Genomic DNA, 15,224 nt, shown 5'->3' with positions numbered 1-15,224 from the left:
CCATTAGACATAAATATGTATAAAACAGAGCTCATTCCAGAAGCTCAGTCTTTATATTTCTTGTGCATTGTGGGTGCATTGCACTCTGATGGGTCCTGAAGAGAACAGTGTATTTTTGAGAAGAAATCCTCTCCTGTACCACCTTTCTTCCTCAGTACAACTGCTAGAGACATGTTATTCTCAGTTCTGCATGAGGTATGTGAATCTGACCTGTCTATATTCTCTCTAAGTATATAACTCCCCACTTTCTGTTTCTCTGTTAAATAGTTTACCTATTGCCTTTGACTTGCTGGTCATGAAACACAGGTGGAAGAGTTTCCTCCATTGGTCGCTGGTGGCTTTAATACTCTTTCTGGTGAGTTTTCTCTTTTCCTTGTTTTGTTCTAAAATTGTAATGACAGCAACTTCTTTTTTAAATTTTTAATTTAATTTAATTTAATTTATTGGGTAACATCTGTTCATAACATTATATAAGTTTCAGGTATACAATGTTGTAATACATCATCTGTATGTTCCACTGTGTGGAAGCAACCTCTGATGTGGGAAAGAGAGCATTAGGAGTTGGTTCTGTTTTTGATTTTGAAGTTTGTCCTATGAGCATTGTGAGAATGTCCAGAGCCAAACTCCGCAATTGCTATGTATTTTCTGCTCTGTTTCAGGTGCCTGTGGTGGTCATCGACAGCTACTATTATGGGAAGTTGGTGATTGCACCACTCAACATTGTTTTGTATAATGTCTTTACTCCACATGGACCTGATCTTTATGGTAAGGCCTTATGAGATTGGGCAAGAATGAGGAGATAGCTTAATTTGCCTGTGTTTTGAAATTTTAATTCAACTGCCTCATTTGATCAAATATGCCATTTTTTTGCTGATAATATTATTTTCTGATTTTAAAAAGAAATGTTGATCGGCTGGTGGGCTCAGTGGTTTGGCATCGACCTATGAACCAGGGGATCACAGTTCGATTCCAGTCAGGGCACATGCCAGGATTGTGGTTCAATCCCCAGTAGGGGGCGTGCAGGAGGCAGTCGATGGATGATTCCCTCTCATCATTTATGTTTCTATTTCTCTTTCCCTCTCCCTTCCTCTCTCTGAAATCAATAAAAACATATTTAAAAATAAAATAAAATAAAAATAAATGTCATTTGAATATAGCTCAGTGATATGTTGCCACTAGATGTTTTTCCTTGATTAATAAGATAGTTACATTTAGCTTTCTGTTGGTCCTGCTGTTATTCTCAGTTGCAAAGTAGTGAGGACTCTGCTGAGTATGCCATGGCTTTTGATACTACTCTTTTTTTTATTAAAAGTTACTTTTTTCTCTTCTCATTAGAAAATTAATACGGTAACAAAAATAAAAACATTCATAATCCCCTAATCTCCAGATAGCAATTGTTAACACCTTGGAGTTGTACATGTACACATTTGGTACTATTAATTGTTTATTTAATTCACATTACTTCAGTATCAGGCATTAGGGGGAAAAGTGGAAAATTTATAGATAAAGCATAGCAACTGTGTGTGTGTGTGTCGAGGAGGGGAGTGTCAGCATGAGAAGGTAGGTAGTGTTGACATAAGAAAGGTCCAAACTTGTAGTGAAATTTTTGTAAGAATTTGAGCCAAACTGAAAACACATGCTCGAAGCAAGATCTCAAATGATCCAAAGAATAAGTTTCTTTTATGCATTTGAAATTAAGGTGGGAAGGAAGGAAGATTACTTGAGAATAGGAGAATGCAAGGCAGGGATCTGATTACAGGTTGAGATTATGTGCTTTCATGAAAGTGACTACCCTTTTTTTAGGGGTCTGAAAAGAGTTATTTCAAAGATATGTTAACCTAGATGTGCAGAAACTAAAGACAGGTCTTGCTTAAGGCAAAGATAACCCTTTTACTAAATAATATATGCCTAGGACGTGACCTGCCCATTTAGGCATTTATGATCAGATCACTCAGGGAGCTTCCTTTCCATAGAACTCATCTTTTTTATCCACTATAGTTTGGCCAGTTTAGGGTTCAGAGAAAAAAGGAATGCCTTTAGTCCAGGGATGCATTCCCCAGTTTACTGTCATCTCCACCCCTCTCCATGCCTTTCTTTCAGCCAGGCATTTCTTCTTTTTTCCCTCTAGCCAGCCATTTGTCCCCTAAGGGCTTTTGAGTTAGTGAGCGCTATAGGGGGATGAGCTAGAGAGATCTTTCTGATTAGATCATGCAAGTCAGTCAGCAATTTATGGGACATTTTTTAATTAAAATAAGTGTAGTTTCTTTGCCTTAATCTTTTGAAGTTCTTAGAGCATTCTGTATATGATTGTCTTGGGCTCTGCTATGAACAAAGCAGGTTAATATATTATCAATTTAAGCCATGCCCACCATTTTTTATGCCACCCTGCCAATAGAACCAGCAGATGGAGTGAGGAGATTTAAAGTAAGCATGTGAATGAAATTTAATAAGGCCTCCTGGGATTTGGGGGAATATTGTTATTTTAGATGGCAAGTAATCGGTTAAAATAAGCTGTTTTGTTTGTGAATGGAATTCACAAACTGCATGGTTAAAGAATAATTGCTAAGTGAAGGAATTACAAAAGACTCTTATGGCTCCAAGATCCCCAAGGATGTGACAAACAGCCCCAATTTTAAGCTTTGCCCGAAGTTGTCTCCCCTTAGCTAGGGAGAGTTTGCATATTTTTAGTTGCCGCTTCCTTCAGTTCACTTGTAAAATTTTATTTCTTTCTACAAGACAAGGGAGACTTCTCTCAGACCCAGATGGCACATTAGAAATTGGTTTACATGGAACCTACTAGAAGCATGATATCTGCTATGTATGGGTGAATAAACTATTAATTTGAGTTTACTTTATAAAAATTGGATTCTCGCCCTAGCTGGTTTGGCTCAGTGGATAGAGCGTTGGTCTGCGGACTGAAGGGTCCTGGGTTCAATTCCAGTCAAGGCCATATGCCCAGTTGCAGGCTGAATCCCCAGTAGGGGGTGTACAGGAGGCACCAATCAATGATTCTCTCTCATCATTGATATTTCTATCTCTCCCTCTCCCTTCCTGTCTAAAATCAGTAAAAATATATTTTAAAAAAATTGGATTCTCCACCCAGCTCCTGCCCCACCCCAGGCCTTCACTGAACTGTTGTCTCTATCCATGGGTTATGCATATAAATTCCTTAGTAAATTTCTACCCGCCCTCCACCTTGTCCTTCCCTCTGAGATTTGTCAGTCTGTTCCATGCTTCCATGTCTCTCGACCTATTTTGTTCATCAGTTTATTTTGTTCATTAAGGTCCACACATAAGTGAGATCACGTGATATTTGTCTTTCCCTGACTGGCTTATTTCCCTTAGGATAATTATCTCCGGGTCCATACATGCTGTCTCAAACAGTAAGAGAGCCTTCTTTTTTCATAGCTACATAGTATTCCATTGTGTAAATATATCACAGCTTTTTTATCCACTCATCTACTGATGGGCACTTGGGCTGTTTCCAGATGTTAGCTATTGTAAATAATGCTGCTATGAGCATAAGGGTGCGTAGATTCTTTCTGATTGGTGTTTTGGGATTCTTAGAATGTATTTCGAGAACCGGGATTGCAGGGTCAAACGGAAGTTCCATTTTTAATTTTTTGAGGAATCTCCATACTGTTTCCACAGTGACTGCAACAGTCTGCATTCCCACCAGCATTGTACTAGGGTTCCCTTTACCCTACATCCTTGTCAGCATTTGTTGTTTGTTGATTTATTGATGGTAGCCATTCTGGCAGGTATGAGGTGATGCCTCATTGTAGTTTGAATTGGCATTTCTCTGATGATTAGTGACATTGAGTATTTTTTCATATGTCTATTGGCCATCTGTATGTCCTCTTTGGAGAAGTGTCTGTTCAGGCCCTTTGCCAATTTTTAAATTGGATTGTGTGTCTTCCTTTTGTTGAGTTGTATGATTTCTTTATATATTTTGGAAATTAACCCCTTATCAGATGTATCACTGAAGAGCATGTTCTCCAATACAGTGGGTTCTCTTTTCATTTTGTGGCTGGTTTCTTTTGCTGTGAAGAAGCCTTTTATTTTTATGTAGTCCCATTTGTTTACTTTTTTCTTTGTTTCTCTTGCCCTAGGAGATATATCAGTGAAAATTCTGCTATGTGAAATGTCTGAGATTTTACTGCCTATGTTTTTTTTCTAGGATTTTTATGGTTTTGCAATTTACACTTAAGTCTTTTATCCATGCCATTGAGTTTATTCTTGTGTATGGTGTAAGCTGGTGATCTGGTTGCATGTTTTTGCATCTGTCCATTTTTCCAACTCCCTTTATTGAAGAGACTGTCTACGCCATTGTGTGCTCTAGCCTCCTTTGTCAAATATTAATTGACCATAATCGCGTGGGTCGATTTCTGAGGTCCTTGTTCGATTTCTGAGGTCTTTGATTATATGCCTGCTCCTGTACTAGGCTGTTTTGATTACAGTGGCTTTGTAGTATAGTTTGATATGTAGCATTGTGATCTTTCCAATTTTGTTCTTTCTCAAGATTTCTGTGGTAATTCAGGGTCTTTTTTGGTTCCATAGGAATTTTTGGAATATTTGTTCTAGATCTGTGAAATATGTTCCTGGTATTTTAATAGGGATTGCGTTGAATCTATAGATTACTCTGGGTAATATGAACATTAGACTGTCAACTGACTTCTCAATAGAAACACTTCAGGCCAGAGGGAGTGGCATGAAGTACTCAAAGTAATGAAAAGCAAGGGCTTAAATCCAAGACTACTGTACTCAGGGAGGCTATCATTTAAAATTGAAAGTGAAATAGCTTTCCAGACAAAAAAAAAGGTTAAAGGAGTACATTACAATTAAACCAGCAATGCAAGAAATGTTAAAGGGGCTGCTTTAAGAAGAAGGAGAAAAGGAGAGAGAGACGATGTAGGCATAAAGAAAATAGAAATGGCAATAAATACCTATCAATAATAACCTTAAATGTAAATGGATTAAATGCTCCAGTCAAAAGACATAGGGTGATTGAATGGATAAGAAACATGACCCATATATATGCTGTCTACAAGAGATCAACCTCAGAACAAAAGATACACACAGATTGAGAGTGAAGGAATGGAAAAATATATTCCATGCAAATAGAAAGGAAAGAAAGCTGGGGTAGCAATACTCATATCACACAAAATAGACTTTAAAACAAGGGCCATAACAAGAGACAAAGAAGGTCACTTCATAACACTAAATGGAATCTTTCAACAAGAAACTACAACCCTTGTAAACATATGCACCTAATATAGGAGCACCCAAGTTCACAAAAAATTCTTGATGGACTTTAAGGGAGAGATTAACAGCAATACAGTTGTAATAGGGGACTTTAACACCCCAGTGACATCACTGGATAGATCTTTCAGACAAAAAGTTAACAAGGAAACGGAGGCCTTAAATGACACACTAGATCAGATGGATCTAACTGATGTTCACAGAACATTTCACCCCAAAGCAACATTCTTCTCAAGCGCACATGGAACATTCTCAATGATAGACCATATGTTAGGGCACAATACAAGTTTATACAAATTCAAGAAGATTGATATAATGCCAAGCATCTTCTCAGATCACAATGACATGAAGTTAGAAATCAACTACAATAAAACCAAACTCAAAAACACTCAAATACATGGAGGCTAAATAGCATGTTCTTAAACAATGAATGTGTTACCAATGAGATCAAGCAAGAAATTAAAAACTTCCTGGAAACAAATGAAAATGAGCACACAAGCACCCAAAACCTATGGGACACAGCAAAAGCAGTCCTGAGAGGGAAGTTCATAGCACTACAGGCCTACCTCAAGAAACAAGAAAAAGGACTAATAAAATATCTAACCCTACAACTAAATGAATTAGAGAGAGAGAACAGCAAGAAAAGCCCAGTGGAAGTAGAGGAAAGGGAATAATAAAGATTAGAGCAGAAATAAATGACACAGAGACTAAAAAAATAGTACAAAAGATCAATAAATCCAAGTGCTGGTTCTTTCAAAAGATAAACAAAATTAATGAACCCCTAGCCAGACACATCAAGAAACAAAGAGAGAGGACCCAAATAAATAAAATCAGATATGAAAGAGGCAAGATAACAATGCACCACAGAAATACAAAGGATTGTAAGCAAATACAATGAACAATTTTATGCCAACAAACTGGACAACCTGGGTGAAATGGACAAATTCCTAGAAACAATCTTCCAAAACTCAACCAGGAACAATCAGAAAACCTGAATAAGCTGATTACAACTGATGAATGGAAGCAGTAATTAAACACACACACACACACACACACACACACACACACACACACACAATTTCTAGCAAACAAAAGTCCTGGACTGGATGGATTTACAGGAGAATTTTACCAAACATTCAAAGAACTAACACCTATCCTCCTCAAACTATTGCAGAAGACTCAAGAGGAAGGAACACTTCAAAGCTCTTTTTATGAAGCCAGTATTATCCTAATTCCAAAACCAGATAAAGACACTACAGAGAAAGAAAACTGCAGGCCAATATCCCTGATGAACACAGATGCTAAAATCCTCAAAACAATATTAGCAAATCGGATCCAGCAATATATTAAAAAGATCATATACCATGACCAAGTGGTATTTATCCCAGGGATGTAAGTCTGGTACAATATTTCTAAATCAAACATGAATATATCACACAAACAAATTGAAAGTTAAAAACCACATAATCATATCAATAGATGCAGAAAAAGGATTCAACAAATCCCAGCATCCTTTTTTGATAAAAACTCAGTAAAGTGGGAATAGAGGGATCATACCCCAACATAATAAAGGCCATATATGACAAACCTACAGCCCACATAATACTCAATGGGCAAAAACTAAAAGTGTTTCCCTTAAGAACAGGAATAAGACAAGTGTGTCCGCTTTCACCACTCTTATTCACCATAGTACTGGAAGTCCTAGCCATAGCAATCAGACAAGAAGAAGAGATAAAAGGCATCCAAATTGGAAAGGAGGTAGTAAAACTCATTATTAGCAGATGACATTATATTGTCCATAGGAAACCCTAAAGACTCCATCAGAAAACTATTAGACTTAATAAATGAATTCAGCAATGTAGCTGGATACAAAATCAACATCCATAAATTAATGGCATTTTTATACACCAATAATGAACTCTCAGAAGGAGAAACTAAAAAAGCAATCCCATTTACCATTGCAACAAAGAAAATATGATACCTAGGAATAAACTTAACCAAGGAGGTAAAAAACCTACACTTGGAAAACTATAGGACAGTGAAAAAAGAAATAGAGGAAGATACAAACAAATGGAAGCATATACCATGTTCATGAATTGGAAGAATTAACATCATTAAAATGTCTATACTGTCCAAAGCAATCTATAGATTCAACACAATCCCCATTAAAATACCAAAGGCATACTTCATAGAGCTAGAACAAACATTCCAGAAATTTATATAGAACCATAAAAGAGCTGAGTAGCTCCAGCAATATTAAGAATGAAGAACGAAGTAGGAGGCATCACAATGTTGTATATCAAACTATACTGCAAAGCCATTGTAACCAAAACAGGCTGGTACTTGCACAAGAATAGATACATAGACCAATGGATCAGAATAGAGACCCCAGAAATTGACCCACACTATTAGGGTCAATGAATATTTGGCAAAGGAGGCAAGAACATATGATGGTTTCTAGATGGTCTCTTCAATACATGGTGTTGGGAAAACTGGACAGACACATGTGAAAAGATGAAACAAGACCACCACCTTACACCATACACAAGAATAAATTCAAGATGGGTAAAAGACTTAAATGTAAGACATAAAACCATAAAAATCATAGAAGAGAACATAGGCAATCAAATCTCAGACATCACACGTAGCAATATGTTTATGGATACATCTCCTAAGGTAAAGGAAACTAAGGACAAAATAAACAAATGGGATTACATAAAAATAAAAAGCATCTGCAAGCAAAATAAACCAACATCAAAATTAAAAGGGAACCCACTGTATGGGAGGACACATGTGCCAATGATACATCTGACAAGGGATTAATATCCAAAATATATAAAGTACTTATACAATGCAACAAAAGGAAGACAATCCAATAAAGCATAGGCATTTCTCCAAAGAGGACATACAGATGGCCAAGAGACATATGAAAAAATGCTCAAAGTCTCTAATCATCAGAGAGATGCAAATTAAAGCCACAATGAGATTCCACCTCACACCTGTGAGAATGGCTATCATCAAAAAAATCAACAAATATCAAATACTGACGAGGATGTGGAGAAAAGGGAATACTAGTTCACTGCTGGTGGGATGCAGACTTATGAAGCCACTATGGAAAACAGTATGGAGTTTCCTCAGAAAATTAAAAATGGATCTTTCATTTGACCCAGCAATCCTACTTCTGGGAATATATCCTAAGAAAAAGCCAAAACTCCAATCAGAAAGAATATACTAGTATGCACCCCCATTTTTATAGCAGCGTAATTTACAATAGCTAAGATTTGGAAACAGCATAAGTGCCTATCCATAGATTAATGAATAAAAAAAGGACATTTACTATGCAGCTGTAAAAAAAAAAAAAAAAAAAAAGAGGGATCTCTTACTCTTTGGGACAGCATGGATGGACCTGGAAAATATTATGCTAAATGAAGTAAGTCAGTCTTAGAAAGACAAATATAACATGATCTTGTTTATTTGTGGAATCTAATGAGCAGAATGAATTGACCAACAAAATAAGACCCGAATCATGGAGGCCTGGAACGGACTGACATACCTTGATGTGGGGTTGGGGGGATGAGAAGAGATAAAACAAAGAACTTGTATACTTATACTAGAGGCCTGGTGCATGAAATTTGTGCATGGGTAGGGTCCTTAGGCCTGGCTGGTGATAAGGGCCGATCTGTGGGGCAACTGGTGGGATGATTGGGGGCCCCTTCTCACACCTGCCTTGGCTGGCCTGGTGCCGCCCACTCACCAGCCCCACCCCCTGCTACCCCCGGTCACCTCCCTCTTCGGGGCCACCGGCAGGGTGATCGGGGGCCCGCTTGCATCCACCTTGGCTGGCCTGGCGCCACCTGCTCACTGGCCCTGCCAGCCACCGATGGGGGCCTGTGGGCTGGGGGCAACCCATGCGTTGAGCATCTGCCCCCTGATGGTCAATGCAAGTCATAGCAACTAGTCATTCCACTGGTTGTTCCACAGTTCAGTCGATTTGTATATTAGTGTTTTATATAGATAGATGCATAGCCCATGGACATGGGCAATAGAGTAGTGAAGACATGGTGGTAAGTAGTGGCTGGGAGGGTGGGGGCAAACAGGGGGAAAAGGGGCAATATCTGTAATACTATCAACAATAAAAAGTTCATTTTTTAAAATGCCATTGATTTCTGGATGCTAATTTTGTATCCTGCTATATTGCCAAATTCATTTAGTAAGTCTAGTTTTTTGATAGAATCTTTAGGGTTTTCTATGTACAATATCTTGGCATCTGTGAATAATGACAGTTTTACTCCTTTCCTTTCCAATTTGGATGCCTTTTATTTTTTCTTCTTGTCTGATTGCTATGGCTAGGACTTCAGTACTATCTATAATAATAAAAGTGTAATATGCTAATTAGACCGGACAGCTGAACGTCCTTCATGACATCCTTCTGGATGACCTTCCCGACGAAGCTGGGGCTGCGAGAGCCGTGCCCCTTGCATGAATTTTGTGCATAGGGCCTCTAGTCTATATATGTAAAAGACTAAGCAGCCAGCCAACTGGCTGGTAGCTATGACATGCACTGACCACCAGGGGGCAGACTTTCAACACAGGAGTGGAAACCACAGGCATGGAAACATGAAACAGACTGACGAATCTCAGAGGGGAAGTGGGGAGGGTGGGAAGAGATTAACCAAAGATCTTATATGCATACTAGAAGCCTGGTGCATGGACTCATGCACCGGTGGGGTCCCTTGGCCTGGCCTGCGCCCTCTCACAATCCAGGACGCCTCGGGGGATATCAGAGAGCCAGTTTCAGCCCATTCCCCGCAGGCCAGACCGAGGGACTATGCCATTGCACAAATCCATGCACCAGGCCTCTAGTATTGAATAAGAGTGGTGAAAGTGGATATCCCTGTCTTAGTTTTGGTCTTAAGGAAAACACTTTTAGTTTTTATCCATTAAGTATGATGTTGGCTATAGGTTTGTCATATATGACATTTATTATGTTTTGAGTATATTCCCTCTATTCCCTCCTTGCTGAGAGTTTTAATCAAAAGTGGGTGCTGGATTTTGTTGAATGCTTTTTATGCATCTATTGATATGATTATGTGAATTTATCCTTCATTTTGTTTATGTGATGTATCACATTTATTGCTTTGCGAATTTTATACCAGCCTTGCATCCCCAGAATAAATCCCACTTGGTCATGGTATATGACCTTTATAATGCTGAATCTGATTTGCTAATATTTTGTTGAGGATTTTGGCATTTAGGTTCATCAGGGATATTGGCCTGTACTTTTCTTTCTTTATGGTGTCTTTACCAGGTTTTGGAATTAAGAAAATGCTGGCCTTTTTAGAAGAGCTTAGAAGTCTTCTTTCCTCTTGAATTTTTTGGAATAGTTTGAGGAGGATAGGTGTTAGTTCTTTGAATGTTTGGTAAAACTTGCCTGTATATCCATTAAGTTCAGGAGTTTTGTTTGCTGGGAGTTTTTTGATTACTGCTTCAGTTTCATTAGTTGTTATCAGCCTATTTGGTTTTCTGATTCCCTTTGACTGAGTTTTGGAAGATTGTATGTTCCCAGGAATTTGTCCATTTCGCCCAGGTTGTCCAGTTTGTTGGCATATAGATGTTCTTTCATATAGATGCATTTTCTTACAAAATCCTTTGTACTTCTGTGCTGTCAGTTGTTTCTTAGCCTCTTTCATATCTGATTTTTATTTGGTCCTCTCTCTTTGTTTCTTGATGAATCTGGCTAAAGGTTCATCAATCAATCTTGTTTATCTTTTCTTAAAACCAGCTCTTGGTTTCATTGTTCTTTGGTATTGATTTTCAGTCACTATGCCATTTATTTCTGCTTTGATCTTATTATTTCCTTCCTTCTACTTCCTCTGGGCTTTTCTTGTTTTCTTTCTAATTATTTTAGTTATAGCAGGCCTGTGGAGAGAATACTTCTTCCATCTTAGGAGTAGGCAGTCTTTGTGTATTCTAGGTCTTCAGTGAAGATTTGTCATGAATGAATGAATAAATGAATGAACAAATTCTGGAGTATTCATTAGATTATACTGTATTAGTGTCCTGATCGCTATACTGTCCTAAAACTATTTTGGTTAGACTTGTGGTATACTGGGTTGGGATTTTCTTGATACCAAATAAGAATAATGAAGGTATAAGTATGTTTAAATCCAAAAGTATTTTAAAATTGATTGTCAGCTAATTTTGTTATAATTGGTGAGTCCATTTGGCAAATATCAAAGACTTATATTTTATTTATTTATTAATTAATATATTTTTATTGATTTCAGAGAGGAAGGGAGGAGGAGAGAGAGATAGAAACATCAGTGATGAGAGAGAATGATTGATGGGCTGCCTCCTGCATGCCCCCTACTGGGGATAGAGCCCACAACCCTGGCATGTGCCCTTGACTGGAATTGAACCTGGGTCCCTTCACTCCGCAGGCCGATGCTCTATCCATTAAGCCAAACCAGCTAGGGCAAAGACTTATCTTTTAATAGATGCTTTGATGCTGTACAACTGTTAGTGAGATAGTATGTCTTTTGTTTTGGAAACTCCAGCTTTTTTACTTTACTTACATGTTTGTCACTATTTGTCATTATTTTGACTATTTTATAATAGTCTCCTGCTCTGAGTTCTTCATTAGCTATGATAGGCATACCATTTCTTATCTGAAAATTAAAATGCTGATTGTTTTTTGCATATATCCCTTAGTGCTGTTTCTTATATATAAGAACATAATAAACTTATAAATACTTCTTGAATAAATGAATGAATGGATTTGAGATAAGGAAATGTTGACTAAATTGATTTTGTGCATTTATCATGTGTTCTCATAGAACTTACTGTCTAATAAGGCTGCAGACACACAAATAGATCATTACAGTTCAATGTATTATGCGCTACAGTGGAAAGATAGTCAGGGAATTATAGGAGCAGTTTCATCAGGAAAAACTTCTTAGATATGGTGGTCCTTGTGCTGAGCCTGGAAGGAAGAGTAGGGGTTGGCTAAGTAGACACTAGAGAAGTGTATTTCAGACAAATAGAATGTCAAGTGTAGGGGCACTGAGACAAAAAGATTGAATACTGAGTTATTTTATAAAAAAAACTTAAAGTAGTTTTATAGCATTAGCTGAATTTTAGGTAGAAACTACAGAGGTATGAGCAAGATAATTTTAGCCTCTCCACTGTGATTGTAATCATATAAATATTTACTCTCTATATGGTTCCTGGTTTTCAGAGGGACCTTTCTATGCTTTCTTGGAGAGACAGCATATATTATGAGACATTCCAGACCTGAGCATGTCTTTTGAGGTCAGGGAAAGAAACACAGTTTTTACAGCTATTAATAGCTTCTGTTTATTAAATGCCTACTATACACCAGAAATTTTACACATACTGTCTTCCTCCCCTTACAAAAGCTCTGTGAGATAGGCATCATTTATCCTTATTCCCAGATAAGGACAGTGATGAAGAATTGGGGAGAGACTTGCCACATAGTTAAATAGGTGGCAGAAAGGGGAGAAGAGCCCAGGGCTCTCTGACTCCAAAGCCCATGTTCTTTCCACTAAAAACGACCTTAGCAAAACCCTGGAGTTTGGCTGAGATCTGACAGGACAATAGGCTTGCACAAAGGGGGTAGGAGAAGATAAGATCCAGTCTACAAAATGGGCGAGAAGTTGCATCTTTGAAGGTCTGATGCAGTTTGGCTTGCACGGTGATCTGGAGCCCTACAGAGCTTCAGAGTCAGAGTGCCAGGAGCACGGGCAGGCTCCTCCCCCAGGGAGTGCTGCGCCAGACCCTTGTCGAAGAAAAAGAATGGACGAGGCAAAGAGTACTTTGCACTTAGGAAAGGTAGAGTAGTGTAGACATAAAATTGCAAAGTCATAGGCAAACATCTTTATGGGATCAATGATCAAGAGGTGAAATTTCGATGAGGGAAAAAGGGGACATATGTAATACTTTCAACAGTGAAGATTTTTTAAAAAAGAGGGTAATACTGCAAAAAAGGACGTGGTCTTGGCACTGAATTTGTCTCTTATAACTTGTAACATTTCGAGTTCTCAGATGTTGAGGTTGGTAAGCGTTTTCTGTGGTGAGTGAAGAGTGGTACTCTCCGACGGGTACACAGGCCTAGGGAAGGCGGGGGAGGACAGGTACAAGAAACGCCCCCAGTTTTCCACTCTTGCGGTAGCAGAGGATGAAGCCCAGGGGAGTCGTTTGAGACCAGCTTGGCGTTGACTGCCAGCCGGAACTCTTTCTGAGCCTTCACTCTTTTTTGTTGAACACTGGTGGCTTTTCCCTCTTGGTGTTGCAAATTTGACATTTAATAAGGATGATTTACTATAATTTTCTTTTTTTAAAATATATTTTTATTAATTTCAGAGAGGAAGGGGGAGAGAGATAGAAACATCATAATGAGAGAGAATCATCGATCAGTTGCCTCCTGCAAACCCCAAGCTGGGGATCAAGCCCACAACACAAGCATGTGCCCTGACGGGGAATTGAACTGTGACCTCCTGGTTCATAGATTGATGCTCAACCACTGAGCCACAATGGGTGGGCAAATTTTCTACAGTTCTATAAAATTATGGGCCTACAAAGCGGTTCCTCCTCATTCAAACTATGGAACACTAAACATCCCTTCTTCCAGCCTCTCTCAAACTCTCTTTAGCTCATTTGAATGGAAGGAATTGACTTTTATAAAGAGGGAGGTTGGTGAGTCACTCCCTGCAGAGACCCTGCTTTCAGCTTTCTTTCACTTTGCCTTTTGCACTAGTTGAGTGCTTAGCTTGTCATTCTGATGCAGTTTTTCTGCATAGTTCAGCTTTGATACTTTCTGAGCAGCAGCATTGAATATCTCCCTGGAGATAAAAGTTTTTACCCTTTTCTCTTTTAAGGCAGATGTCTCATCAAGTAGTGGAGGACACTGGCTATCAGAAATCACTGTTTTTGTCCCCTTTTACCCTTGTTTTTAATACTGTTGTCACTTGAACCTTTCCCACTCTTGGCTTATCCCCCAGTTTTTGCCCTATCTTTCAGGGAAGTAACAATCTATTATGAAATATTCACAGGCTAGCTGTGAACTTGGGTCCATGAGCAGTGAACACATAAAAATAGAATTTAGGGGGGGATAAGGACACATTTGTAATACCTTAACTAATAAAGAATTTTTAAAAAAACAGAATTTAGCAACTTAATACTTTTAACTGTGCATCTCAGAGTTCAGTATACCTAGGTAAAAACATAGTCAGCCCTACAGGAGGGAAGAGTAAGTTGTGGTAGAGACAAATATTTGCTGGAAACTGTTAGGGTCACAGAAGGAGGAGCACATGACATCGAAAGTGATAAAGAATTATACATTTTTTAGATCATCTGGAAACCAGGTGGGCTGAGCCTCCAAATGGCGCCAGCACTCAGGGAAGGGGAGTCAGATTTTAAAGGACTCTAGGTGGGCTTTTTTGGCGGGGAATTCTCTGGGCAGGTCTGGATCCTGAGCAAGTCGGGAGGGGAAAGTTAATGGTCTTAGTGATAATTGGAATGGTGAGCCAAGGTTTTCTCCTCAGGGTCGTGTCTCGGGATGACAAAGAATGAGCACTGTGGACCCTAAGATTTAAGCAAAAGTGTGGAAAATGTATTACAAACAGATTCAGACTCCCCACATGGGGAGGGGGCGTCCAATAATGGGTTGCTGCTGAAGCCTGGTGGTCTAGGAGTACATATTTGCTATAAGCCTGTCCCATATCTACCCCTGTCACCAACTGATTGATTCCCTCAAATGTTCTTACCCAGCAATAGACCTGAAATTTCCCTGTTCCTATGTGTCAGTTCACCTTATTGTTGCAGACCCTCCCCAGTTTCATATACTTCCCACTCTGAGTCCAAAAACACCCTGTTATTTCTGTATGGTTGTTTCTGTGGTGAGGCTGCTCACACTACCGTGTTTGCCCTGCCGATGCTCCACC

The 15,224-nt window shown here is 38.8% G+C and overlaps 1 protein-coding gene across 10 annotated transcripts in view; it reads left to right on the top strand.

Annotated features, from left to right (window-relative positions):
* ALG9 (ALG9 alpha-1,2-mannosyltransferase) overlaps positions 1–15,224 on the top strand; it is a 108,253-nt gene that overhangs the window by 18,423 nt on the left and 74,606 nt on the right. For all 10 annotated transcript variants that reach the window (XR_004970300.1, XR_004970299.1, XM_036324324.1 and 7 more), the window contains exons 7-8: positions 268–355; positions 660–765. Coding sequence is in view for 8 of the 10 variants with exons in the window: in XM_036324324.1 (XP_036180217.1) it covers positions 268–355; positions 660–765 (194 nt within the window). In the remaining 2 variants the exon portion in view is untranslated. The remainder of the gene's footprint in view (positions 1–267; positions 356–659; positions 766–15,224) is intronic.

This window comes from Myotis myotis, unplaced genomic scaffold (genome assembly GCF_014108235.1).
Source record: "Myotis myotis isolate mMyoMyo1 unplaced genomic scaffold, mMyoMyo1.p scaffold_m19_p_10, whole genome shotgun sequence".
Lineage (NCBI taxonomy): Eukaryota > Metazoa > Chordata > Mammalia > Chiroptera > Vespertilionidae > Myotis > Myotis myotis.
The sequence above is the reverse complement of the archived record's forward strand: the minus strand, read 5'-3'. Positions and strand labels throughout refer to the sequence as shown.